Source organism: Schistocerca cancellata, chromosome 6 (genome assembly GCF_023864275.1).
Source record: "Schistocerca cancellata isolate TAMUIC-IGC-003103 chromosome 6, iqSchCanc2.1, whole genome shotgun sequence".
Lineage (NCBI taxonomy): Eukaryota > Metazoa > Arthropoda > Insecta > Orthoptera > Acrididae > Schistocerca > Schistocerca cancellata.
In genome coordinates, this window is record NC_064631.1 from 91,887,448 (window position 1) to 91,911,904 (window position 24,457).

Here is a 24,457-nt window from a genome sequence, read left to right on the forward strand (position 1 = left end):
CAGGCGGACTAGGGAATTGCCACCCCTTGTGTAGGTTGCTGCTAACACCGCAAGAAAGACGGCTGCGCTTGGAGTGATGCCGTGACCGGGAAGGAAGGACTGCCGATGAATGTCGTCGTATTGTGTTCAGCGCTGAATCGCGCACTACCTAAGATTATCATCAGCAGCGGGTGTGGCGGCAGGGTTGGAAGAAATCCCATTCTTTCAATGTTTTGGAGAGGTACATGGCGTCATTGCGTGGGGAGACTTACGGCATGACTTCAGGCCGCGGCTGTTAGACACTGATGGAATTCCGACGGCACACTGGTACGTCACGACATCCTACGTCCTCACGTGTTACCTCTCATGCGACAGGATCGTCATGACATTTTTTAACAGGACAATGCTCATCCACACATGGCACGTATCTCTATGATATGTTTACGTGATATTGAGTTACTCCGATGGACAGCAGTATCCCAGATCTGTCACCAAAAGAACGTGTGTGTGACCAGCTGGTCATCAACTCCGTGCCAATGCCAGTATGGAGGAATGTCAAGGACCAGTTAATACAGCTGTGATGCAGCTTGGCTCAGGAAAGTATAGAACGGGTTTATGACACGCTTCCAAATTCAGTCAGTTCATGCATCCAGACCATTGAGAGTGCAATGTCATACTGATAAGTGGACTCATACTGCCAAGTTATTTGGCAATTAGGTTCGATATTGTAATCACATACCACCTCAACCCTTGAACTTTCCTTTCGTTTCCTCCTTCCCTTCTGGAGTGTTTCACGTTTTATTGTCAGGCAGCACAGCGTTCAGATGTATTTTGACGCTGTCTATGTCATCTTTCTCCCTTTCATTTTTCTCTCGTTACCGTTCTCTGCGGCCTTTGTTAGATCTACATCTACATCTACAAAGATGCTTTGCAAGCCAGCGCGCGGTGCTTGGCCAAGGGTCTACTAGTCATTTCCTTTCCTGTTCCACTCAAACACTGAGCGAGGGAAAACGACTGTCTATACCCCTCCGTATGTGCCCTGACTTCTCGTTTTTTGTCTTTGTGGTCCTTACGCGCAGTGTATGTTGGCGGGAATAGAATCGTTAGGCAGTCAGCTTCAAATGCCGGTTCTCTAAATTTTCTCAATAGACTTTCTCGAAAACAGCATCGCCTCCCTCCAGGGATTTCCATTTGGGTTCCAGAAGCATCTCCGTAACAATTTCGTGTTGTTATGATCTACCATAAACAAATCTAGCAGCTCGCCTCTGAATTGCTTCCATATCTTCTTTCAATCCGACCTGGTACGGATCCCAAACACTCGAGCAGAGTTCGAGCATAGGTTGCACCAGCATCCTATAAGCGGTCTCGTTAACAGGTGAAATACTCTTTCCTAAAATTTTCCCAATAAACAGAAGTCGACCATTCTCACCAGTTCTCACACGCTCGTTTCATCTCGTAGTGTTTTGAAACGTATGACAAGATATCCCCAGGTTCACATTGGCCCTTCTAACAAACCGGTAAGTTAAGAGACGATACAAATAGACCTAACAATACAGAAAAAGAAGTTAATTGTAGATATTAATCTTTGTATTCTTAGGAGAAGCTAGGGACGGGATTGGAAGTTAGTAATTCAACAATTAATGCGTACACCTTGTGTCTTCAGTTTCCATTTTTCATAATAAACCCCGTTTGCCCTACCATGATTTCCATGTCTTCATTTATAGTCATTCTGTCATTGCTACTTCTAGCATACAATACTGGCCATTAAAATTGCTACACCACGAAGATGACGTGGTACATACGCGAAATATAACCGACAGGAAGACGATGCTGTCATATGCAAATGTTTAGCTTTTCAGAGCATTCACACTAGGTTGGCGCCGGTTGCGACGCCTACAACGTGCTGACATGAGGGAAGTTTCCAACCGATTTCTCATACACGAACATCAGATGACGGGCGTTGCCTGCTGAAACGTTGTTGTGATGCCTCGTGTAAGGAGGAGGAATGCGTACCGTCACGTTCCCGACTTTGATAAAGATCGGATTGTAGCCTATCGCGATTGCGGTTTATCGTATCGCGACATTGCTGCTCGCGTTGGTACAGATCCAATGACTGTTAGCAAAATATGGAATCGGTGGGTACAGGAGGGTAATACGGAACGCCGTACTGGATCCCAACGGCCTCGTATCACTAGCAGTCGAGATGACAGGCATCTTATCCGCATGGCTGTAACGGATCTTGCAGCCACGTCTCGATCCCTGAGTCAACAGATGGGGACGTTTGCAAGACAACAACCATCTGCACGAACAGTTCGACGACGTTTGCAGCAGCATGGACTATCAGCCGGAGACCATGGCTGCGGTTACCCTTGACGCTGCACCACAGACAGCGATGTTGTACTCAACGACGAACCTGGGTGCACGAATGACAAAACGTAATTTTTTCGGATGAATCCAGGTTCTGTTTACAGCATCATGATGGACACTTCCGTGTTTGGCGACATCGCGGTGAACGCACATTCGAAGCGTGTATTCGTTATCGCTTTACTGGCGTATCACCCGACTTGATGGTATGGGGTGCCATTGGTGACAGGTCTCGGTCACCTCTTGTTCGCATTGACGGCACTTTGAACAGTGGACGTTACATACAGATGTGTTACGACCCGTGGCTGTGCCCTTCATTCGATCCCTGCGAAGCCCTACATTTCAGCAGGATAATGCACGACCACATGTTGTAGGTCCTGTACGGGCCTTTCTGGATACAGAAAATGTTCGACTGCTGTCCTGGCCAATACATTCTGCAGATCTCCTACCAACTGAAAACGTCTGATAAACGGTGGCAGAGCAACTGGCTCGTCACAATACGCCAGTCACTACTCTTGATGAACTGTGGTATCGTGTTGAAGCTGCATGGGCAGCTGTACCTGTACACGCGATCCAAACTCTGTTTGATTCAATCCCCAGGCGTATCAAGGCCGTTATTATGGCCAGAGGTGGTTATTCTGGGTACTGATTTCTCAGGATCTATGCACCCAAATTGCGTGATAATTTAATCACATGTCAGTTCTAGTATAATGTATTTGTCCATTGAATACTCGTTTATCATCGGCATTTCTTCTTGGTGTTGCAATTTTAATGGCCAGTAGTGTAGTTGTCTAATATATTCATTCTTTCTCGGTGTGTGACCTGCAGTCTGAAATTTAGTATCCCATGCCGTTGTTTCCCGTTATGCGATTCAAAGACCCATGCTAGTAACATCCTAAAGATAGATGCGCTTTTAATTTTTTTCATCTCAGTTCAGTCACTTACTAGAGGGCGGTACTGAAAGCCTCATTTAGCATCCTGAGTTAGGTTTTCGTGATGTCACGAAATGGGTTAATGAAAACTCCCGGATGGCTTCTTTGCAAAAATTACGACCATTTTCGTTCATTACAGTTCCACATTTAAGCATGATCCGCTTCTCTAGTAATCTCATCGTTGACGGAACGTTACACTATTGCTGTCTGCTGATAACTAGTTAGCTTGCTGAAATATCACGCTATATGGACATCGCCACTAGCTGAATACCCGAACAGAGTTCAAAATAGAGACTGAGCGTAAGGTAATGCATGTCGGTTATGTCAGAAAGGATGCAAAATGCCGCAACTTTGTACGCAAAAATTTTCTGCACTTAACCTTTTTTTTTATTGTGCATGTTCTCTTTCGAAATAATCTCCTCCACAATTGATACACCGCTCCCAACGCCGTTTCCACTTCGGGAAGCAGTCTCGGTATCCTTCTTGGTGGATCGCGCGAAGCGCTGTCGGCGAATTTTCTTTTATCTCGTCTGTCATTGCAAATCTTCGTCTTTCCAACAACGTTTTCAACTTCGGAAATTTAAAAAAAAGTAAGCTGAGGCCAGGTCTGGAGAGTACGGAGGATGAGGCAGCACAGTGGTTTAGTTTTTTGTGCAAAAGTCACGCACCAACAGGGATGAATGTGCGGGTGCGTTATCGTGATGCAAGAGCCATGAATTGTCTCGTCACATTTCAGGCCCTTTCCTTCTCACATCTTCTCTCAGGCGTCGCAACTCGTTCCGATAATACCATCGATCAACAGTTTCTCCCTGTGGCACAAATTCACGATGAACAATCGTTCAAAGTCAAAGAAAGCTATCAGCACGGCTTTAACATTTGACCTGCCATGATGAGCTTTTTTTGGTCTCGGAGAACCTTTCCCGACCCATTGTGGAGACAGAACCTTGGTCTCATCGTCATTACGTCTTGACGCATGTCTCATCATCAGTTACGGTTGTCTTAAGGAACATTTCCGTCTCATTTGTACGGTCCTACAGTTCTTCACAGACTGCGAGGCGAAAGTCTTTCTGGTCTTGACTCATGAGCCGTGGGACGAACTTGACGGCAACACGATGCATTCCAAGTCGCTGTGTTAGGATTTCATAACACGATCTGTGGTGTCACCGCCAGACACCACACTTGCTAGGTGGTAGCTTTAAATCGGCCGCGGTCCATTAGTACATGTCGGACCCGCGTGTCGCCACTGTCAGTGATCGCAGACCGAGCGCCGCCACACGGCAGGTCTTGAGAGACGTACTAGCACTCGCCCAGTTGTACGGACGTCTTTGCTAGCGACTACACTGACGAAGCCTTTCTCTCATTTGCCGAGAGACAGTTAGAATAGCCTTCAGCTAAGTCCATGGCTACGACCTAGCAAGGCGCCATTAACCATTTCTAGAGAGAGTCTCACTTGTATCATCAAGAACGCTGTATACAAATGATGGATTAAAGTTAAGTATTCCAGCAGCTACGTGCTTTTCTTTATAGCATTCATTACGTATCCTGTTTCAGACCTAACGCCAGCCGGCGTGTGTAAACGCGTGCCTTTCGGTTACCCGTCACCGTGGACTAGCTGTCTTGTGAGTCCACTACACGATCCAACTGAAATGTTACATTCTTCCGCAATCCATCAGTCAGTCAGTCTTCGATTCGCATCCTGGCATGAGCGTCGAAGAGCGTCTAGAATGAGGGTCATCTTTAACTTCCGTCCAGCCACTTTTAAACCGTGTGAACCATTCGTAATACCAAGTATGGCTTACACATTCATCACCGTAGACTTCCTGCGTTATTTGGTGTGTCTCTGCCAAGGTTTTCTTGAGCTTCACGCAAAATTTAATGCAGACTCGTTGCTCCTCCAACTCTGCCATCTCGAAATGCGCAAACTGTGCGACACGGCATTCTACTAAATACAGCGCTGAGCAATAACTAACAGACATACAACAATGGAAGTTCCGGCAGTTAGACTTTAAACCCAAGCGTGTGCAGGGATGCCAACCGCGTCTCGCTGCAACGCGCCATTGGTGCGAAATTACGAATGTTCCAGAATTTTTCGAACAGACCTCATACATGCAGGAGCAACAGGATTCGTATCGCTGGAGGCCACTCCTCTCTGGGACTCCTTTATCTTTTAGTGGATGTTAAACGAATGACGGTGATTGCGATGATTTATGTATGGACGCTAATGACCTTGTTGTCACACTGTGTGGGACACACAGCTACAGCAGCGTCTAGTCTCGTGCCTTACCTTCACATTTGAGACGGCAGTCACCTGCCACTTTGCCGATGCCACACCAGTACTTGCTGTTGATCTGTGGAACAGAAGAAGTCGTCTATGAAATACGTGCCTTACTGACAATTAGAACTAGAAGACGAGTGGGAGAACAGGTTGTCCAGTACGGGTGGGAGGCAGTAGTCCACTCACCTGGAACAAGCCGTAGTCGTAGCTCCCATTCTTGTTGCGAGGGCCCCTCTTGTCCGTTCTGCCACCGCTCTCGGACTCCACCAGGCATACCCCTGCACACAAGACAAAAACGGTACCTGTTACGTGTCGGTTGCAAACAGCCGACCAGTCTGGTGAGCAGTATCAATACACGTGTCGCGAAATTCAGCGATGAAGCTTGGTTGAGGCAGTCTCTGCCGTAGCTTTTCAGGCAAATCAAACAAATGTGCTATGGTAGACGGCTAGCCTACACGGAGACAAAGGAAAATGAAACAGTCCGCCTCTGCTTATCACTCGGCTGCGCTATTATGTTTTGGGTCCTCTAGAATCGTGCTAAAGTACCGTGGGGCGAAGACTTCAAGGTTTGACAAACTGCCTATTGGCTTGTGTCTCGGGTTCTTCGACCGACTTTCATCTGATGATTTTACTGACGTTTTGCCGGCACGAGTGGCTGGCATTGTCAAAGCTTCACCCTCCATTGCCGGCGGTGAAGTGGAGTCGAGCTCGCCAACATTCGAGGGCTTCTCCGCGGTCATTTCCTGTGCGGTTCTCCTCTTGCTACCGGCAACGGTCGTTCGCTGAAGTACGAGAGGCCAGGATGCGTTTACCTTCAGGCTTTCCTCTTTCTTGTTGAAGCTGTTCGCGTGTTTTTGTATTCTTACAGCTCCTCTGAACAAGCGCGTGTGATATTGCTTCTTTACAGCCACATCTTCCGTGTCGGCAATTGATCGTCCAGTCATTCCGACATAAACTTTTCCGCATGTGCATGGTATACGGTATATTCTCGACATTGGTAGTGGGTACCTTTTCTCCTTTGCCGATCTAAGACACTCTCTGATGTTCCTTGTCAGTTTGAAAATCGTCTTTACGCCATGTTTGCGCAATATACGGTCGATTCTGTTCGTCACTCTGGGCAGAGCACGCACTGAGAGAGACCGACCAGGAAATAAAATTCTCCGACACGGAAGTTCTAGCTGTAGAGAAGCACTATCACACCAGCTTGTTCAGAGAAGCTGTAGAGATACAAAAACACGCGAACAACTTCAACAAGAAAGAGGAAAGCCTTAAGGTAAACGGATCCTGGCTTACCGTACTGCAGCGAACGACCGTCGCAGGTAGCAAGAGGAGAACCGCACCGGAAATGACCGGGAAGAAGCCCTCGAACGTTGGCGCGCCAGGAACACACAGTCTGCGGCCGCGAGCTAGGCTCCAGTTCACCACCGGCCATGGAGGGTGAAGCTTTATGCCAGCCACTCGTGCTGGCGAAACGTTAGTAAAATCATCAGATGAACGTCGGTTGAAGAACCCGAGACAGAAGCCAATGGGCAGTTTGTCAACAAAAAATGGCTCTGAGCACTATGGGACTTAACATCTGTGGTCATCATTCTCCTAGAACTTAGAACTACTTAAACCTAACTAACCTAAGGACATCACACACATCCATGCCCGAGGCAGGATTCGAACCTGCGACCGAAGCAGTCGCGCGGGTCCGGACTGAGCGCCTTAACCGCGAGACCACCGCGGCCGGCAGTTTGTCAACAAGTGGCCACGAAAGCCTTAACAATTTTGTACGTGAAGGTTTGGCAAGAGTGCAGACATGTACCTGCAAACTATCAAAAAATTAACTACGCAACTCTGTAATTTATCCACATTACTGGATGGCGAGCTCCGTTGCTGCAGATTATATTATTTTAATAAATACAGCAACCAATCACTTTCTTGCGTATTTTTTTATTTAAGCTAATACGCATTTCGGGCTTTAACCTCAGGGACTTGGTGTTGTGTTGTCCTAATCATCATCATTTCATCCCAATCGACGCGCAAGTCTCCGAAGTGGTATCAAATCGAAAGACTTGCACCCGGCGAACGGTCTACCCGACGGGAGGCCCTAGTCACACGACACGACATTTACATTTACCTGTCTTCAATTTGCGTAATACATATTTAAGTCTTCAATCAGTACGTAGTTTCACCATCGACTGCAAGTTGGATTCTGCAGCTGCCCTGCGCAGAGTAACAGTTTTGTGTAACTACTGCAGTTCGCGAGTTGTTTATTTATGATATGCAGCTTTTTAAGTGTACTTACCTTCTACTGTGCTTTTTTTTCACGTTTATGGATGTGGCACAAACACTTTTTTTACTCCTGTTTTGCATAAAAACAACCCAGTGTCCGCCATGTTGCCGACTGTCATCTTTGTCTGCATACAAAAAATACATTTATGGTCAAAGATTATCTTTTGCTTACAGGTTCTGCTATGGTCAAAGTTCTAGGTTGCTTATAGGTTGTGTATGACTAAAAATATTGTTTTGCATGAATGTGCTAAGGTACTGTAAGGTAAGGTAATAACATGGCTATTAAATAAGCGCATTAGTGACTGTTTAATTAATTTTACGGAATATTTAAAAAATAAAAATAATGTACTTCTACATAGTCACTAATACACTTATTAAATAACTACACGGAGTACTCAGCATATTCATGCTAGGTAATATCGGGTATTTTACTCGTATAGAACCTATAAGAAGTATATAACTTCGACCATAGCAGAACCTGCAGTCAAAATATAATCTTTGACAATAGATATATTTTTTGGATGTAAACAAAGGTGTCAATCGACGACATGGTGTATGCTGGGCTCTTTTTGTGCAAAACAGAAGTAAAAAAAAAGTGTTTGACACATTCATAAACGCGAAAATCGGAATAACAACAAGCATAGTAGAAAGTAAGTACACATAAAACGCTATGTATCATAAATAATCAACTCGCGAAGTGTAGTAAATAAACAGAATTGTTATTTTGCGTAGGGCACAGCAGCATCCAGTTTGCTGTCAATGTTGTAACTGTGGACTGACTGAAGATTCAAATATGTATTTCGTTAATTAAAGATGGGTGAAAGCCGGAAAAGCGAATTAGCTTAAATAAAAAAAAATGATAAAGTGGCTGATTCCTGTATGTACTAAAATAACGTAACTCTTATGTTTTGGAGCTGATACTTAAAACTTTTCTAGGTATGTTAACGAATTAACAACTGCCCGTATACATACAATTTATTATAATTACATATCTTGCGCTTGTAATAACACTGTGTTTGAATTATCGAACGTATGTCCTGTTTATTATGTGTCCTGTGCTACAACAAAGAACCCGACACTGTCACTTAGCGTTAATATGTCTATCAGAAATTTTATGGAGGTTTGTATTGTATCGCATGTATGTTAACCGGGGACCTAGAAACGACGGAGAGGCTCCGTTCCCGCCGCAGCCGCAGTGGTCCACAACCCCACGACGACTACCGCAGTCCACTTCACCCCTCCGTCGCCCCACACCGAACCACTCTTTCAAGGTTATTGTGCGTTTCGGCCCCCGGTGGACCCCCCAGGGAACGTCTCACACCAGACGAGTGTAACCCCCATGTTTGCGTATTAGAGTAATGGTGGTGCACACGTACGTGGAGAACTTGTTTGCGTAGCTTATGGAGGTTACTCAGTCTGCCTTATCTACCAGATGCAAGAGCTTGGGTGTAAACTGTGGCTGGAGTAACTCCCACAGCTCAGGCAACGCTACTTGAAACAGTAGAAGCTGCAACTCGATAGAAGGCATAAATTTTGTAGTACTTAATGTAGAATAAAATTATGCAGATAGTCTGATATCAGTTTAAATGTGAATTGTGACACCGTGAAGCTTAAGTTTTTAGAGAAAGCTCCTTATAGTGCATCATCAAGTGGCATACTTGTTTCAGAATACACTTCTTTCAAGTCCACCAATAATTTTTAAATATGCTTCCTCCTACCTCCTTCGTACTGACGTTCAGAAATCTGTCGTGTGACAACAAATTCTATTTTTCATATGAATGTAACGTACTGCTCGTATGAGAAAGGGTGCGAGCATGAAAACAGAGCGACTCTGTAACGTGCCGACGGTTACGATAAAGCGGAAGACTAGTTCCCTCTGCCTCTTTAAATATTACAGTTTTATATATATACAGGGAATGGACAACGGCTGTTGACCGTGATCATAAACTCCCGAGACGTACTACAGCCACCATTCCACACTATGTTTGCCTCTGTCATTAACGGCAGGAAGCTAACGAAGGTTTGTTTCGGTGTGAATTACGCACCTCGGGGAAAGGTAGCCGCCTTTGTGCCTTTAGAAAATTCAATTCGACGCACCACAGAAATTGTTTTGTCTTGTTTATACTTATGCTTTCTGTGGACACAAGAAATGAAATATGCTGCACATGGTGGTATGGTTGAGAAACTGTTGATTGTAGCTTGGGTATAAAAAAGACTACGAGTAACCATATAAACAATAGAATCAGTGACACGAAGATCGAACAACAAAACCACTTTGATGACAACATAAATAAAATGATATTTTTACCTAGACCACTACAGGGTGGTCAGAAATAGTCTGAAAAGCTTGTAAGGGTGTTGTAGAGGTGGTTGAGCTGAGAAATAACTGTTAAGAAAAAAATCGATACGTTGGGCGGTTTGCGAGTTATTTAGCATCGAAGTTAGCCAATCAGGTCGTCGCACACGCAAATTCGAGGAGCCTGCCGGGGACAGCGTCACTAAATGTGTTCTTCGTTTGGTTTGCTCAAACAAAACAACCATAGCTTTTACACATACAGCTTAAATTCATCACTTCGTAAAAGCCAGATCTTAACTGGTAATGAGTATTGGAACAATTGGTAATTCACTGTATTACCATATTTTAGCGCGTGGCGGGACAAATACTTGAATCTCCGCTCGCAGTGGCCTGATTGGCTAACGTCAATCTAATCAAATCGAGAACGGCGCAACATATAAAATTGTTTTCTTAACAGTTATTTCTCAGCACAACCTCCCCTGCAACACCAGTATAAGCTTTTCAGATTGTTTATAACCACCTTGTATATCGACAAAAAATGGCTCAAATGGCTCTGAGCACTATGGGACTTAATTTCTGTGGTCATCAGTCCCCTAGAACTTAGAACTACTTAAACCTAACTAACCTAAGGGCATCACACACATCAATGCCCGAGGCAGGATTTGAACCTGCGACCGTAGCAGGTGCGCGGCTCCAGACTGTAGCGCCTAGAACCGCCCGGCCATCCCGGCCGGCGTATATCGACACAAACGAAATTTCTGCACGTTGCTGAGTAAGTGTTTGTCGTGTCTTATTAATGCCCGCCGCCTTTCAACCTTAAAACTGAGTTTGCTTGCTTTTTCGTCATTGTGCCAACCTTCTGACTCCCACTTCAATTTCCTCGCCTCTTCCCTTACTATTTTTGCCCTTTACAGCTCCCTCTAGAATTACGGAAGTTATTACCTAATGTACTCCTACGCGTCCCTTCTTATCATCAGTGATCTCAATATGTTCCTTTCCTCACCGATTCTGCTAAGAACATCCTCATTTCTTATCTTACCAGAGCACTTGATTTTCAATATTCTGTTGTAACATCACACCTCTAACACTTCGATTCTCTACTTTACCAACTCTCGCACTGCTTGTGATCCACTTCCTTACAGTGCTATGCTCCAGGAAATTTTTTGGAAATTTCTTCTTCAAATTGAGGTCTATGTTTTATACTGGCAGACTTCTTTTAGCAAAGAACGCCTTGCCTGCATGTAATAGTCTGATCTTATGTCTTCTTCACTTCATCTCTCACGATCTGTTTTGTATCGAAAGTAGTAAAATTCCTTCACTTCGCCTGTTAGGCGGTCCTCACTTTTGATGTGTCAAGAGGCACCGTATCGAAGATTTATACCGCATACAGGGAAAACGGAAAAACATTATCCGATACGTGCGGGTGGAAGTATATGTTGAGTATTCGTCACAGACGGTTATTGAAGAGGATCGTGACAAAAAGTTAGAGGACAACAGCTACAAATGTCGTTGCAGAACTGAATGTCGTACTCAAGAATCCTGTTAGCAAAACAAGCAACGCGAATGGAGCTCCATCAGCTGGGAATTGCAGGACAAGTTGAAATTCCAAAAACACTCTTCAGCGATGCAAACGAGCGTACCACGGAAACGGGGTGCCGAAACCATAAAATCTTCACACCGTTTCCATCTTCTGGCCGAGTCAAGGTCCCAAGTGTAAAACATGGCGCTGGTTTAGTAATGATATGGGCAGCCGTATCGCGGTGTTCCGTGGGCCCATAGTCACTCTGCCAGATTGCATTACGTCAAGGATTATGTTACCATTTTGGCTGATAAGATCCATTCAATGGTACACTGTTTGTTCCAAAACGATAATGCTGTGTTCCAAGACGACAAGATTCCTGTTCACACAGTTCATATCGTCCAGGACTGGTTTCGTGAGCACGAGAATGAACTGTCGCATCTTCCCTGGCCATCCCATCACCACATGGCACTATTACTGAGCCTTTGTGTTGTGGTCTGTTATGGAGAGAAGGGTGCCCGATCTCTGACCACCTCCATCATCGTTACGTGAATTTGGCCAGTATTTTACAGGAGTAATAAATAGTATAAGAGTACCCCTTGAAATCCACACTGGATCTACATTTATTCACTCCGAGACGACTGGAAGCTGTTTTGAATGCTAACGGTTTTCCTACACCGTATTAAGCAGGATAATGTGTTGTGTTTTTGGTGTTTCCGTATTTTGGTTCAAATGGCTCTGAGCACTATGGGACTTAACTTCTGAGGTCATCAGTCCCTTAGAACTTAGAACTACTTAAACCTACCTAACCTAAGGACATCACACACATCCATGCCCGAGGCAGGATTCGAACCTGCGACCGTAGCGGTCGCGCGGTTCCAGACTGTAGCGCCTAGAACCGCTCGGCCATTTCGACCGGCTTCCGTATTTTGGTCCACCCCCTTTACATCCCACACAATTTGAATGAAAAGGATTATCATTCACGTAAAACAGTGGAAGAGCTTAAATTAATTAAAGTGTCATATCTGAAAATTAGTTCACTAAACGTACACTGCTATGCACTTATCGCACGATGTGGAAGTTATGTTAACAGGGACGACGCAAGGGAACCTCCGATTGCTTCATACCGTCCAAACGAAGTGTAGGCCTATCCAGCAAGGAACCACTCTGTCGAGTGTAAGATGTATCCAGGCCGTTGCCGTAATGGGTAGGAAATCTTCCGGTGACTTGTTTTCCTTCCACGTCGTTTACAGACCTCAGGCGTTAGCACAGATAACAGGTCGCCATCTACATATTATCGCCGGCCACTTCGTAGGCTCTATGCGTGTTGCGACGGTCATTCTGTTAATGTCTGTAATTACGTCAGACACGCTGGACTATCTGTGTTGTACGTACTGTAGATCGGCCGCGACCCTAACCAATCGTTCCCGCCCGATACCGGAGTAGTGGTCCATATACGTTTTATTCTCTCACTAAGAGTCCGGCTGTGTTTGATGCCAAGAAAGATGGCTTACCAAAATACGGATAACGCGATACATTTTCATGAAGTAGTCATACATATTTACGCGTAATAATCAGTTGCTGTAAATGAGAGCACCTAATCCATTTACACTTAATAACTACAGTAACAAAATCAAAGTTTGCTACGAGGAAGAAACAGACAGAAAAGATGCAAGAGAAAGTATAATACGGTGAGAGAAAGCAGGGGACAGTGACTTGGGGTACTAATCAGGAAACAGCAAACTCTAATGTGCACGAGCGATAAGAGATAAGACACATTTTCTTTAGACAGTGTAGAACTGTTTAACTGCTCTGATCAGTTGAGGCTGGATATTCCATACTAGAGAAACGCGGAAGGACTTGGCATAAGCCGTTGTCGCTATGACGAAGTGCAGAAAGTAATTTAGAAGGTAATAATCGAGTCTCTTGTGAGTATTGGTGAGTTAGGAATGCAGGACAGATATTCAGTGGTCTGCTTACTGAAGAGACGGTGGAAAACGTGGAGCTTGTTGTCGCACATTGTAACTGCACGAAACCAGTGCAGGTCTCTGTAGCAAAGAGTGACGCGGCTGCCCTGCTCAGTCTTTCCTATAGTTGAGAGTGGTGCACTATCGGCCGGCTCGAGTTTGTTAACTTTACTATCTCACTGTGGTGATTAGTCGGAATATTAACATACTATTCTCTTACCTCAAGATATGTTCTATGACCAGTACAGTACAATGATTTTTATTTTTTTTTATATGTAGTACTTAAACAGCCAACGGCCTTGCCGCAGTGGTAACACCGGTTCCCGTCAGATCACCGAAGTTACGCACTGTCAGGCTGGGCTAGCACTTGGTTGGGTGACCTTCCGGTCTGCCGAGCGTTGATGGCAAGCGGGATGCACTCAGCCCTTGTGAGGCAAACTGAGGAACTACTTGATTGTGCAGTAGCGGCTCCGGTCTCGTAAACTGACTTACGGCCGGGAGAGCGGTATATTGACCACATGCCCCTCCATATCTGCATCCAGTGACGCCTGTGGTTTGAGGATGACACGGCGGCCGGTCGGTACCGTTGGGCCTTCCAAGGCCTGATCAGACGGAGAGAGAGTACTTAAACACATCGAAACTAAAGGAGCTACAACTACAAGGCTTGTAGAAAATGTGTTGCACTATCGGTAGTTGTCTTTTCTGTGATAACATCGAATGTCAATGATACACTGCACTGATACTTATCGAATAGTAATAGTGCACATGAGCATGGAAATTTATTGTTACAGTTCCACCTCGGTTCACGAATGTTTAGCTCGCTGTTAACTTTTTTCTCGTTTTCCACCATTTCAGACTAAAAAAGAAGTAAGAAGAAGAAGGAAATATACACTCCTGGAAATTTAAATAAGAACACCGTGAATTCATTGTCCCAGGAAGGGGAAACTTTATTGACACATTCCTGGGGTCAGATACATCACATGATCACACTGACAGAACCACAGGCACATAGACACAGGCAACAGAGCATGCACAATGTCGGCACTAGTACAGTGTATATCCACCTTTCGCAGCAATGCAGGCTGCTATTCTCCCATGGAGACGATCGTAGAGATGCTGGATGTAGTCCTGTGGAACGGCTTGCCATGCCATTTCCACCTGGCGCCTCAGTTGGACCAGCGTTCGTGCTGGACGTGCAGACCGCGTGAGATGACGACGCTTCATCTAGTCCCAAACATGCTCAATGGGGGACAGATCCGGAGATCTTGCTGGCCAGGGTAGTTGACTTACACCTTCTAGAGCACGTTGGGTGGCACGGGATACATGCGGACGTGCATTGTCCTGTTGGAACAGCAAGTTCCCTTGCCGGTCTAGGAGTGGTAGAACGATGGGTTCGATGACGGTTTGGATGTACCGTGCACTATTCAGTGTCCCCTCGACGATCACCAGTGGTGTACGGCCAGTGTAGGAGATCGCTCCCCACACCATGATGCCGGGTGTTGGCCCTGTGTGCCTCGGTCGTATGCAGTCCTGATTGTGGCGCTCACCTGCACGGCGCCAAACACGCATACGACCATCATTGGCAGCAAGGCAGAAGCGACTCTCATCGCTGAAGACGACACGTCTCCATTCGTCCCTCCATTCACGCCTGTCGCGACACCACTGGAGGCGGGCTGCACGATGTTGGGGCGTGAGCGGAAGACGGCCTAACGGTGTGCGGGACCGTAGCCCAGCTTCATGGAGACGGTTGCGAATGGTCCTCGCCGATACCCCAGGAGCAACAGTGTCCCTAATTTGCTGGGAAGTGGCGGTGCGGTCCCCTACGGCACTGCGTAGGATCCTACGGTCTTGGCGTGCATCCGTGCGTCGCTGCGGTCCGGTCCCAGGTCGACGGGCACGTGCACCTTCCGCCGACCACTGGCGACAACATCGATGTACTGTGGAGACCTCACGCCCCACGTGTTGAGCAATTCGGCGGTACGTCCACCCGGCCTCCCGCATGCCCACTATACGCCCTCGCTCAAAGTCCGTCAACTGCACATACGGTTCACGTCCACGCTGTCGCGGCATGCTACCAGTGTTAAAGACTGCGATGGAGCTCCGTATGCCACGGCAAACTGGCTGACACTGACGGCGGCGGTGCACAAATGCTGCGCAGCTAGCGCCATTCGACGGCCAACACCGCGGTTCCTGGTGTGTCCGCTGTGCCGTGCGTGTGATCATTGCTTGTACAGCCCTCTCGCAGTGTCCGGAGCAAGTATGGTGGGTCTGACACACCGGTGTCAATGTGTTCTTTTTTCCATTTCCAGGAGTGTAGTTCAGAAATAGAAATTATTTTTGGCCAGTAATGAAAGAAAATCGTGTGGCCGGTACCAATGAAACGAAGAATACCACCTACTTTACACACGACTGAGCCTACACGATCATTCCGTTTCAGATCCCTGCAAATTGTTTCACGCCTGTTTGTAAGAGTTCACTAATTCCAAGTGTAGCTCAGTGATATTGTAGTCGTGGGACAGTACGGTTTGCCGGTCGGTGTGGCCGTGCGGTTCTAGGCACTTCAGTCTGGAATCGCATGACCGCTACGGTCGCGGGTTCGAATCCTGCCTCGGGCATGGATGTGTGTGATGTCCTTAGGTTATTTAGGTTTAAGTAGTTCTAAGTTCTAGGGAATGATGACCATAGATGTTAAGTCCCATAGTGCTCAGAGCCATTTGAACCATTTTTGACAGTACGGTTTTTACGAGAGGCGTTCAGTAAGTAATGCAACCCCTTTTTATATCGACCAATTTCGCTTGAAAAAATTCTGAATCTTTCGCCGGACATCATGAAATATTTCTGCTTCATCCCCAACATTTTTTATGCAGTTCGGGTGGCGCTATACATTGCCTTTAGAATGGCGCCTGTAAAGGTGGTGCGTTCCAGTCAAAAAGCTGTCATTGAATTTGTTTTGGTGGAAAATTAGAGCATCGCAAATATTCGTAGATGCCTGCAGAATGTCTACAGAGACCTAACCGTGAACAAAAGCACGGTGAGTCACTGGGCGAGGCGTCTGTCACCACCACAAAACTGGACTGTTGTTCTTCACCCACTGTGTGGCCCGGATCTCGCACCCTCCGACTTCCATCTGTTTGGCCCAATGAAGCATGCACTCTGCGGGAAGCGTTACGTGGATGATGGGGAGGTTATTGGTGCTGCAAGGCGTTGACTCCGACATCAACCTGTACAGTGTTACCATGCAGGCATACAGACCTTCCCAGAAAGTGGCGTCAGGCTGTCGCATTGAATGGAGATTACGTTAAAAATAGGGTTTTGTAGCCAAAAGAGTGGGGAGTAATATGGTGTATCGAAATGTTGAATAAGACCAACCTGCTTTCAGAATAAAATGCGTAGCATTACTTTTTGAACGCCCCTCGCATTATTGTGAAGTACACAAGTTTACATTTCTGATAATTGAAAGTAAGCTTTGCAGTTTTATCAAGGTCCGACTGAATATTTGTGCAGCTATTTTGAGAAAGTCCGAAAAGTCAGAGCCTATTATTAATTCTGTCTGCTAGATCATTAAGAGACAAAATGAACAGCAAATGTTCTAACACACTTGCCTAGGTCGCGCTTGTGGTTACTTCTACATCTTTCGATGACTCTCCATTGAAGATAACATACTGGGTCCTCTCGGCTAAGAAGCCCTCAATACCGATACAAACTTCGCTTGTATAAAGTTATCACGACGCAACGCATATAACAGCATAATTTAAATAAAACTGCAAACTTGGAACACAACTGAACCCATTGTTTGGATGACACGTTCAGTTATTGGTGAGAACGAAAACAGCTTTAGAGGTTAGACTAGGGGTTCTCAAACGGTGCTTCGCTGTTCTCAGGGGCATCGTGGTGGTTTCATTAAAATAATAATTTAGTTTACTTGTTTTCTGAATAAAGAAACTGTGTATGCGCCAGTTGTGATAACTGGCGGATACGAATAATTAAATGTGTTCAAATGGTTCAAATGGCTCTGAGCACTATGCGACTTAACTTCTGAGGTCTTCCGTCGCCTAGAACTTAGAACTAATTAAACCTAACTAACCTAAGGACATCACACACATTCATGCCCGATGCAGGATTCGAACCTGCGACCGTAGCGGTCGCTCGGCTCCATACTGTAGCGCCTAGAACCGCACGGCCACTCCGGCCGGCAATTAAATGTTTGTTGGGCTATAAGGATCTGTGAAATTTGCGTTACAAGAAATACGACTTTCAAGTATCAGTAACTAACCTGACAGACAGCAAATTGAGAGTGGAAAGATTAGTGTAATTCATTAATAAGTATTTCGAGACTCAGAGATTATTGCAACTTGTGACGCAGCAGTTAACGATTATCTGTGAACAACTTAGCAACGCAATCAACAGCTGCATGAGAATCTTTGACGACTCCGACGAAGATTTTAATGATCGAATATCAAGATACATAGTACCCCTTATCCAAGAAAACTTTTATCAGTACGACCGTGCAGTAGTGTAAAATCTCCGGAGATACCTTGCTACACTGGTCCTTCGAAAAGACGCTTAACAACTTGCAGGACTAAAACACGCATAAGACACGGCAATTTGCGTGTGCTTTAATGGTAAACCATTCGAGGTCGTGCACCAACAGAGACTCTACATTGAAAGTGAAGTTCGTTTCCTCGTCACTGCTTGAGTTTTGGAACTTGGTGAAACAGGATTATGCGCAAATAGGTATCAAAGCCCTACGAAAGAAAATGGTACAAATGGCTCTAAGCACTATGGGACTTAAAATCTGATGTCATCGGCCCCCTAGACTTCGAACTGCTTAAACCTAACCAACCTAAGTACATCACACGCATTCATGCCCGAGGCAGAATTCGAACCTGCGACCGTAGCGATCGCGCGGTTCCGGACTGAAGCGCCTGGAACCGTTCGGCCACAGAGGCCGGCAAGCCCTACGAGTTTTGACAGCTATTAAACCACCACCTTGATGAGAGGTAGGTTTTTTCAGCATTGGCAGTCATCAACACGAAATATAGTTAACGAACGAATGTGAAGAAACAGACGCGAGTCGCAGTTTCCAATCTTGTTCCGAGATTTGAATAAATGATGGTGAAGAAACAAGCTAGTCGTTCCCGTTGAACCGAGCGAGATGGCGCGGTGGTTAGCACACTGGACTCGCATGCGGGAGGGCGACGGTTGAAACCCGCGTCCGGCCATCCTGATTCAGGTTTTCTGTGATTTACCTAAATCGCTTCAGGCAAATAGCGCGGTGGTTCCTTTGAAAGGGCACGGCCGATTTCCTTTCCTAATGTGAGCTTGTACTTTGTCTCTAATGACCTCGTTGTCGACGGGACGTTAAACGTTAATCTCCTCCTCCTTCCCATGATTTTGTTGTAAGAATAAGATGTAGTAACCAGAATGAGATTTTCACTCTGCAGCGGAGTGTGCGCTGATATGAAACTTCCTGGCAGATTAAAACTGTGTGCCGGACCGAGACTCGAACTCGGGACCTTTGCCTTTCGCGGGCAATTGCTCTACCAACTGAGCTACCCAAGCGCGACTCCCGCCCCGTCCTAACAGCTTTACTTCTGCCAGTACCTCGTCTCCTACCTGCCAAACTTTACAGAAGCTCTCCTGCGAACCTTGCAGAACTAGGAGACGAGGTACTGGCAGTAGTAAAGCTGTGAGGACGGGGCGCGAGTCGTGCTTGGGTAGCTTAGCCGGCACGGTAGCTCAGCGTGTTCGGTCAGAGGGTTAGCAGCCCTCTGTAATAAAAAAAACTGAGCTATTCGATCAACAACGAACTTAAACGGATGTCTTACGACGTCCGCCCCGAGCATATTCAACGAACGAAAACGAACAAAATGAGATTAAAAAAAAAAAAAAAAAAAAGTTGGTAGGGCACTTGCCCGCGAAAGGCAAAGGTCCCGAGTTCGAGTCTCGGTCCGGCACACAGTTTTAATCTGCCAGGAAAATTCAAGATGTAGTAACATTAAAGGTTTTGTATCAATAGTTAATCAAGAATTGACAACTCTTATTCATTTATTTTAGAAACTTAAATTTATTTACACCACATTTTGGGTGGAATATCGTGTGTGAAAGGAGCCATGGGTGTTTCTGTTCTGGTCGTGAGAGCTGCAGACTCGAAAAATTTGCTAAAGATTGTACTCACAGTTCCTGAGGTCGCTGGTAATGCCGTGACGTTTGAGCGCGCTGACGATCTCGCAGCGCTGCAGCTTCTTGGCGTCGGCAGAGCCGAGGACGAGTACCAGGGCGATGCCCGAGAGGACTGCGGCCGACGCGCGCATCTGTGCAGTGGTGTGACGCGGCTGCTCTCTGAGACGGGTCCAGTGCGAACCGCGGCTGGCGACGTGCTTTTATTGCGTCGCTTCGCGCCTCGTCTGAGCACACAGCCCCCACCTCACCTCACCCCACCCCACTCCGCTGCATCCGGGGCCTGTTGCGCTGCGCCGGGGACAGCAGCCGCAGCTTCCGAGAAGCCCAGCTGTGCCCTGCCTGGCTGCCAAAAAACACTGTGCGACGTCAGCTAACTTGGCCGAACAGCTCGTCTGTTTACAATAAGCGTTTGCTTAAGGCAGGGGCGGGCAAACGTTGCACGCGGCTCATGAGCGCACAGCGCTGCACGTGTGTTGCTCGCGTGCACGCGTCGACCAGGGCTGTGGAAACAGCCGGCAGGTTGCGGCAGTGCAGTGCCAGGCTAAGGTGCGGACGTTGATGCGAAGCGAGCACTATGTAGTGAACGTTGTATTTCAAGAAACGGAGAAGTGGAGATTTGCTGTCTTTTAAAAAGTAATGGGAGAATCATTTTTTCTTTGTGCAAAAACGTGAAAATTCGAAATTTTTAATATGTGGCAGTTTTCTCGCTGGTCAACGGAAGTTTAGTATTGAAGGCCATTATAATAAATTTCACAAGGACGAGTACAATTTATTGTCGGATTCTGAGCGGATGGGGAATGGAATGAGCTTAAGAAGAGCGATCTGACGATACCAGATGAATCTGTCGTAGTTGGCCGGCCGGAGTGGCCGAGCGGCTCTAGGCACTACAGTCTGGAACCGCGCGACCGCTATGGTCGCAGGTTCGAATCCTGCCTCGGGCATGGATGTGTGTGATGTCCTTAGGTTAGTTAGGTTTAAGTGGTTCTAAGTTCTAGGGGACTGATGACCACAGCAGTTAAGTCCCATAGTGCTCAGAGCCATTTGAATTTGTCGTAGTTGCTGTTGTCACGAGAGATCTGCGACTTTCTTTCGTCATGTCTCTCATCTAACTGATTTAACATTTTTGGAGCACTGTTTTCAAGTTTTCAGGACGACAACAATAATAGCCCAGCGGTATGTGCAAGTTATAAGACTGCGCTTAATATAGCGAGAGCTGGAAAACCATTTGCTGAATTAATAAGTCTCGGTTAAGAACAAACATCAGTGATGAAAATTTACGTAACTGTTTGTGTTTGTCTGTATGTATAAATTTTGTTCCAGATATTAAACGTATTGTAAACTCCACCTGTGATAATTAAATAAAACGTATCGTAGGTAATAGGTACTCTTTCAAACCATGATTTCTTTCAAGCACTCCTACTAACCTTATTCATTCACTCAATAAAGCAAACTAGGAAACAAAACGCATTACAGAGGAAGGAGCGGACAGAAGGTATGGTGGGGATGGGAGATAAGCGGGTGGCCAGCTTGCCCCTTTGTGCACGCGGAACACCTGTTAACTGCACGCGTGCAAGTGCACCGCACATGTACAGGATTCCTGCCCGCCCCTGGCTTAAGGCGCGTACACATGAGGCCAACGAAGACCAACGAACGACAACCACTGAATTCTGCCAAACGTTGGTCGTTAACGCATTGGCGTTCGGTCTCTCATCTTCACCAAACCAAAGGGTCCCGCAATTCGGACATTTGGAAACTCAGTTGACTCTGAAAACTTGCCATCGTTATTGTTATGAAGAGGATTTAGCAGCCGTCGGATGTGCACCATTTGCACTGAAGAGCCCAAGAAAATGGTACACGTGCCTAATATTGTGTAGGACCCCCCCCCCCCCCCCCCCGAGCTGGCAGAAGTGCCGCAACATGACGAGGCGTGGAAATAGTGCTGGAGGGAAATGATGCCGTGAATCGTGCAGAGATTTCAATAAATCCGTAAGAGTACGAGGGGATGGAGATCTGTTCTGAACAGCACGTTGCGTTGCACCCCAGATGTGCTTAATAATGTTCGTGTCTGGTGAGTTTGGTGGCCAACGGAAGTGGACTCAGAAGAGTCTTCCTGGAGCAACTCTGCAGAAATTCTGGACGTGTGGGGCGTCGCATTGTCCTGCTGGAATTGCCCAAGTCCGTCGGAATGCACAATGGTCATGAACGCATACAGGTTATCAGACAGGATGCTTACGTACGTGTCACCTGTCAGAGTAGTACCTAGACGTATCAGGGATCCCATATCACTCCGACTGCACACGCCCCACACCATTACAGAGCCTCCACCAGCTTGAACAGTCCCCTGCTGACATGCAGGGTCCATGGCTCAAAATGGCTCTGAGCACTATGGGACTCAACTGCTACGGTCATAAGTCCCCTAGAACTTAGAACTACTTAAACCTAACTAACCTAAGGACGGCACACAACACCCAGCCATCACGAGGCAGAGAAAATCCCTGACCCCGCCGGGAATCGAACCCGGGAACCCGGGCGTGGGAAGCGAGAACGCTACCGCACGACCACGAGATGCGGGCGCAGGGTCCATGGATTCATGAGATTGTCTCCACACCGGTACACGTCCATCCACTTGATACAGTTTGAAACGAGACTCGTCTGACAAAACAACATCTTTCCAGTGATCAGCAGTCCAATTTCGGTGTTGACGGGCCCAGGCGAGGCGTAAAGCTTTGTGTCGTGCAGTCATCAATATACACGAGTGGGCCTTAGACTCCAAAAGCCCACATCGATGATGTTTTGTTGAATGGTTCGCACGCTGACACTTGTTGATGGCCCAGCATTGAAACCTGCAGCAATTTGCGGTTGGGTTACACTTCTGTCACGTTGAACGATTCTCGTCGGTCGCTGTTGGTCCCGTTCTTAGAGCATCTTTTTCCGGCCGCAGCAATGTCTCAGATTTGATGTTTTACCGGATTCCTGATATCCACGGTACACTCGTGAAATGGTCGTACAGGAAAATCCCCACTTCATCGCTGCCTCGGAGATGCTGTGCACCATGGCTTGTTCAAATGTTCAAATGTGTGTGAAAGCTTATGGGACTTGACTGTTAAGGTCATCAGTCCCTAAGCTTACACACTACTTAACCTAAATTATCCTAAGGACAAACACACACCCCCATGCCCGAGGGAGGACTCGAACCTCCGCCAGGATCAGCCGCACAGTCCATGACTGCAGCGTCTGAGACCGCTCGACTAATCCCGCGCGTCCCATGGCTTGTAACACCACGTTCAAACTCACTTAAATCTTGATAACCCGCCATTGTAGCAGCAGAAATCGATCTGATAACTACACCAGACACTTGTCTTAAATAGGCGTTGCCAACCGTAGCGCCGCATTCTGCCTTTACATGTCTCTGTATTTGATTGTCATGCCTATACCAGTTTCTTTCGCACTTCATTGTGTTTTATTGCAAGAAACTGATCATCAGGGACTCAGTTCGAAGCAGGACTGAAGACTGATAACCAGAAAAGACGTTTCTATTGACGGCCCGGAGAGTGGTGGGACACCATCTTCACTGTTGCCCGCCGTACGGCACGACAGCCGGGAGTGATGGTCTGCAGTGCCTTTTCATTTCATAGAAGGAGGCCTTCTTACACCAAAGAGATACGTCAGTGATATTCTATGGCCCATTTTGTTGCCTATCATGGCGAGCAATCCGGGGCTTACATTTCAGCAAGATGATGCTCGCTCCCACACGGCGAGAGAATATACTTCTTGTCTTCATGCTTGCCAAATCCTGGCCAACAAGGGCGTCGGATCTCTCCCCAAATGAAGAAGGTATGGAGCATTATGGGCAGGGCCCTCCAACCAGCTCCGGATTTTGACAATCTAACACGCCACTTGGATAGAATTTGGCACGATATCCTTTAGGAGGACATCAGCCAACTCCGTCGATCATTGCCAAGTCGAATAAATGCATGAATAAGGACCAGAGGTGGACCGAATCGTTATGGACTTCCTCAGTTTGTGAAGCTCTTTCCATTGAATCAGTCATCCAATTTTTTTTATTCTAATCATTTGTTTCTCTGGAAGAAGGGCCAAGTCATAGCAATCTATAAAAAGGGTAGAAAATCGGATGCACATAATTACCGGCCAATTTCACTGACATCGATTTGTTGTAGAATCGTGGAACATATTTTGTGTTCAGACATAATGACCTTTCTAGACTCTGAGAAGTTCATCTGCAGAAACCAGCATGGCTTTGGGAAACAGCGGTCATGCGAGACACAGCTGGCCCTCTTTGTGCGTGATATACAGCAGGCTCCCAGGCTGATGCCATATTTCTCAACTTTCGAAAGGCGTTCGACTCAGTTCCGCACTGTCGCTTGCTACAAAAAGTGCGCGCTTATAGTCTATCCAATGACATTGCGGTTGGATAGAAAGTTTTCTAACAGACGGGGAGCAATATGTCGTCCTGAATGGGGTAACTTCGACAGAAACAAGAGTAACTTCAGGTGTGCCCCAGGGCATCGTAATAGGTCCTCTACTTTTTACGATTTACATAAACGATCTGGTTGATGGTATTGACAGCGGCCTTACACTGTTTGCCGATGATACTGTAGTCTACAGGAAAGTATTATCACGCGAGAGTTGTGAACAAATCAATGA

The 24,457-nt window shown here is 46.5% G+C and overlaps 1 protein-coding gene across 1 annotated transcript in view; it reads right to left on the reverse strand.

Annotated features, from left to right (window-relative positions):
- The window catches only part of LOC126191302 (lysozyme-like), a 30,910-nt gene extending 10,930 nt beyond the window's left edge, over window positions 1-19,980 (reverse strand). The window contains exons 1-3 of the mRNA XM_049932130.1: window positions 19,788-19,980; window positions 5,737-5,828; window positions 5,560-5,623 (exon numbers count right to left, since the gene is read on the reverse strand). Coding sequence (XP_049788087.1) covers window positions 5,560-5,623; window positions 5,737-5,828; window positions 19,788-19,923 — 292 coding nt within the window. The 5' untranslated portion in view covers window positions 19,924-19,980. The remainder of the gene's footprint in view (window positions 1-5,559; window positions 5,624-5,736; window positions 5,829-19,787) is intronic.
- Window positions 19,981-24,457: the final 4,477 nt, after the last annotated feature.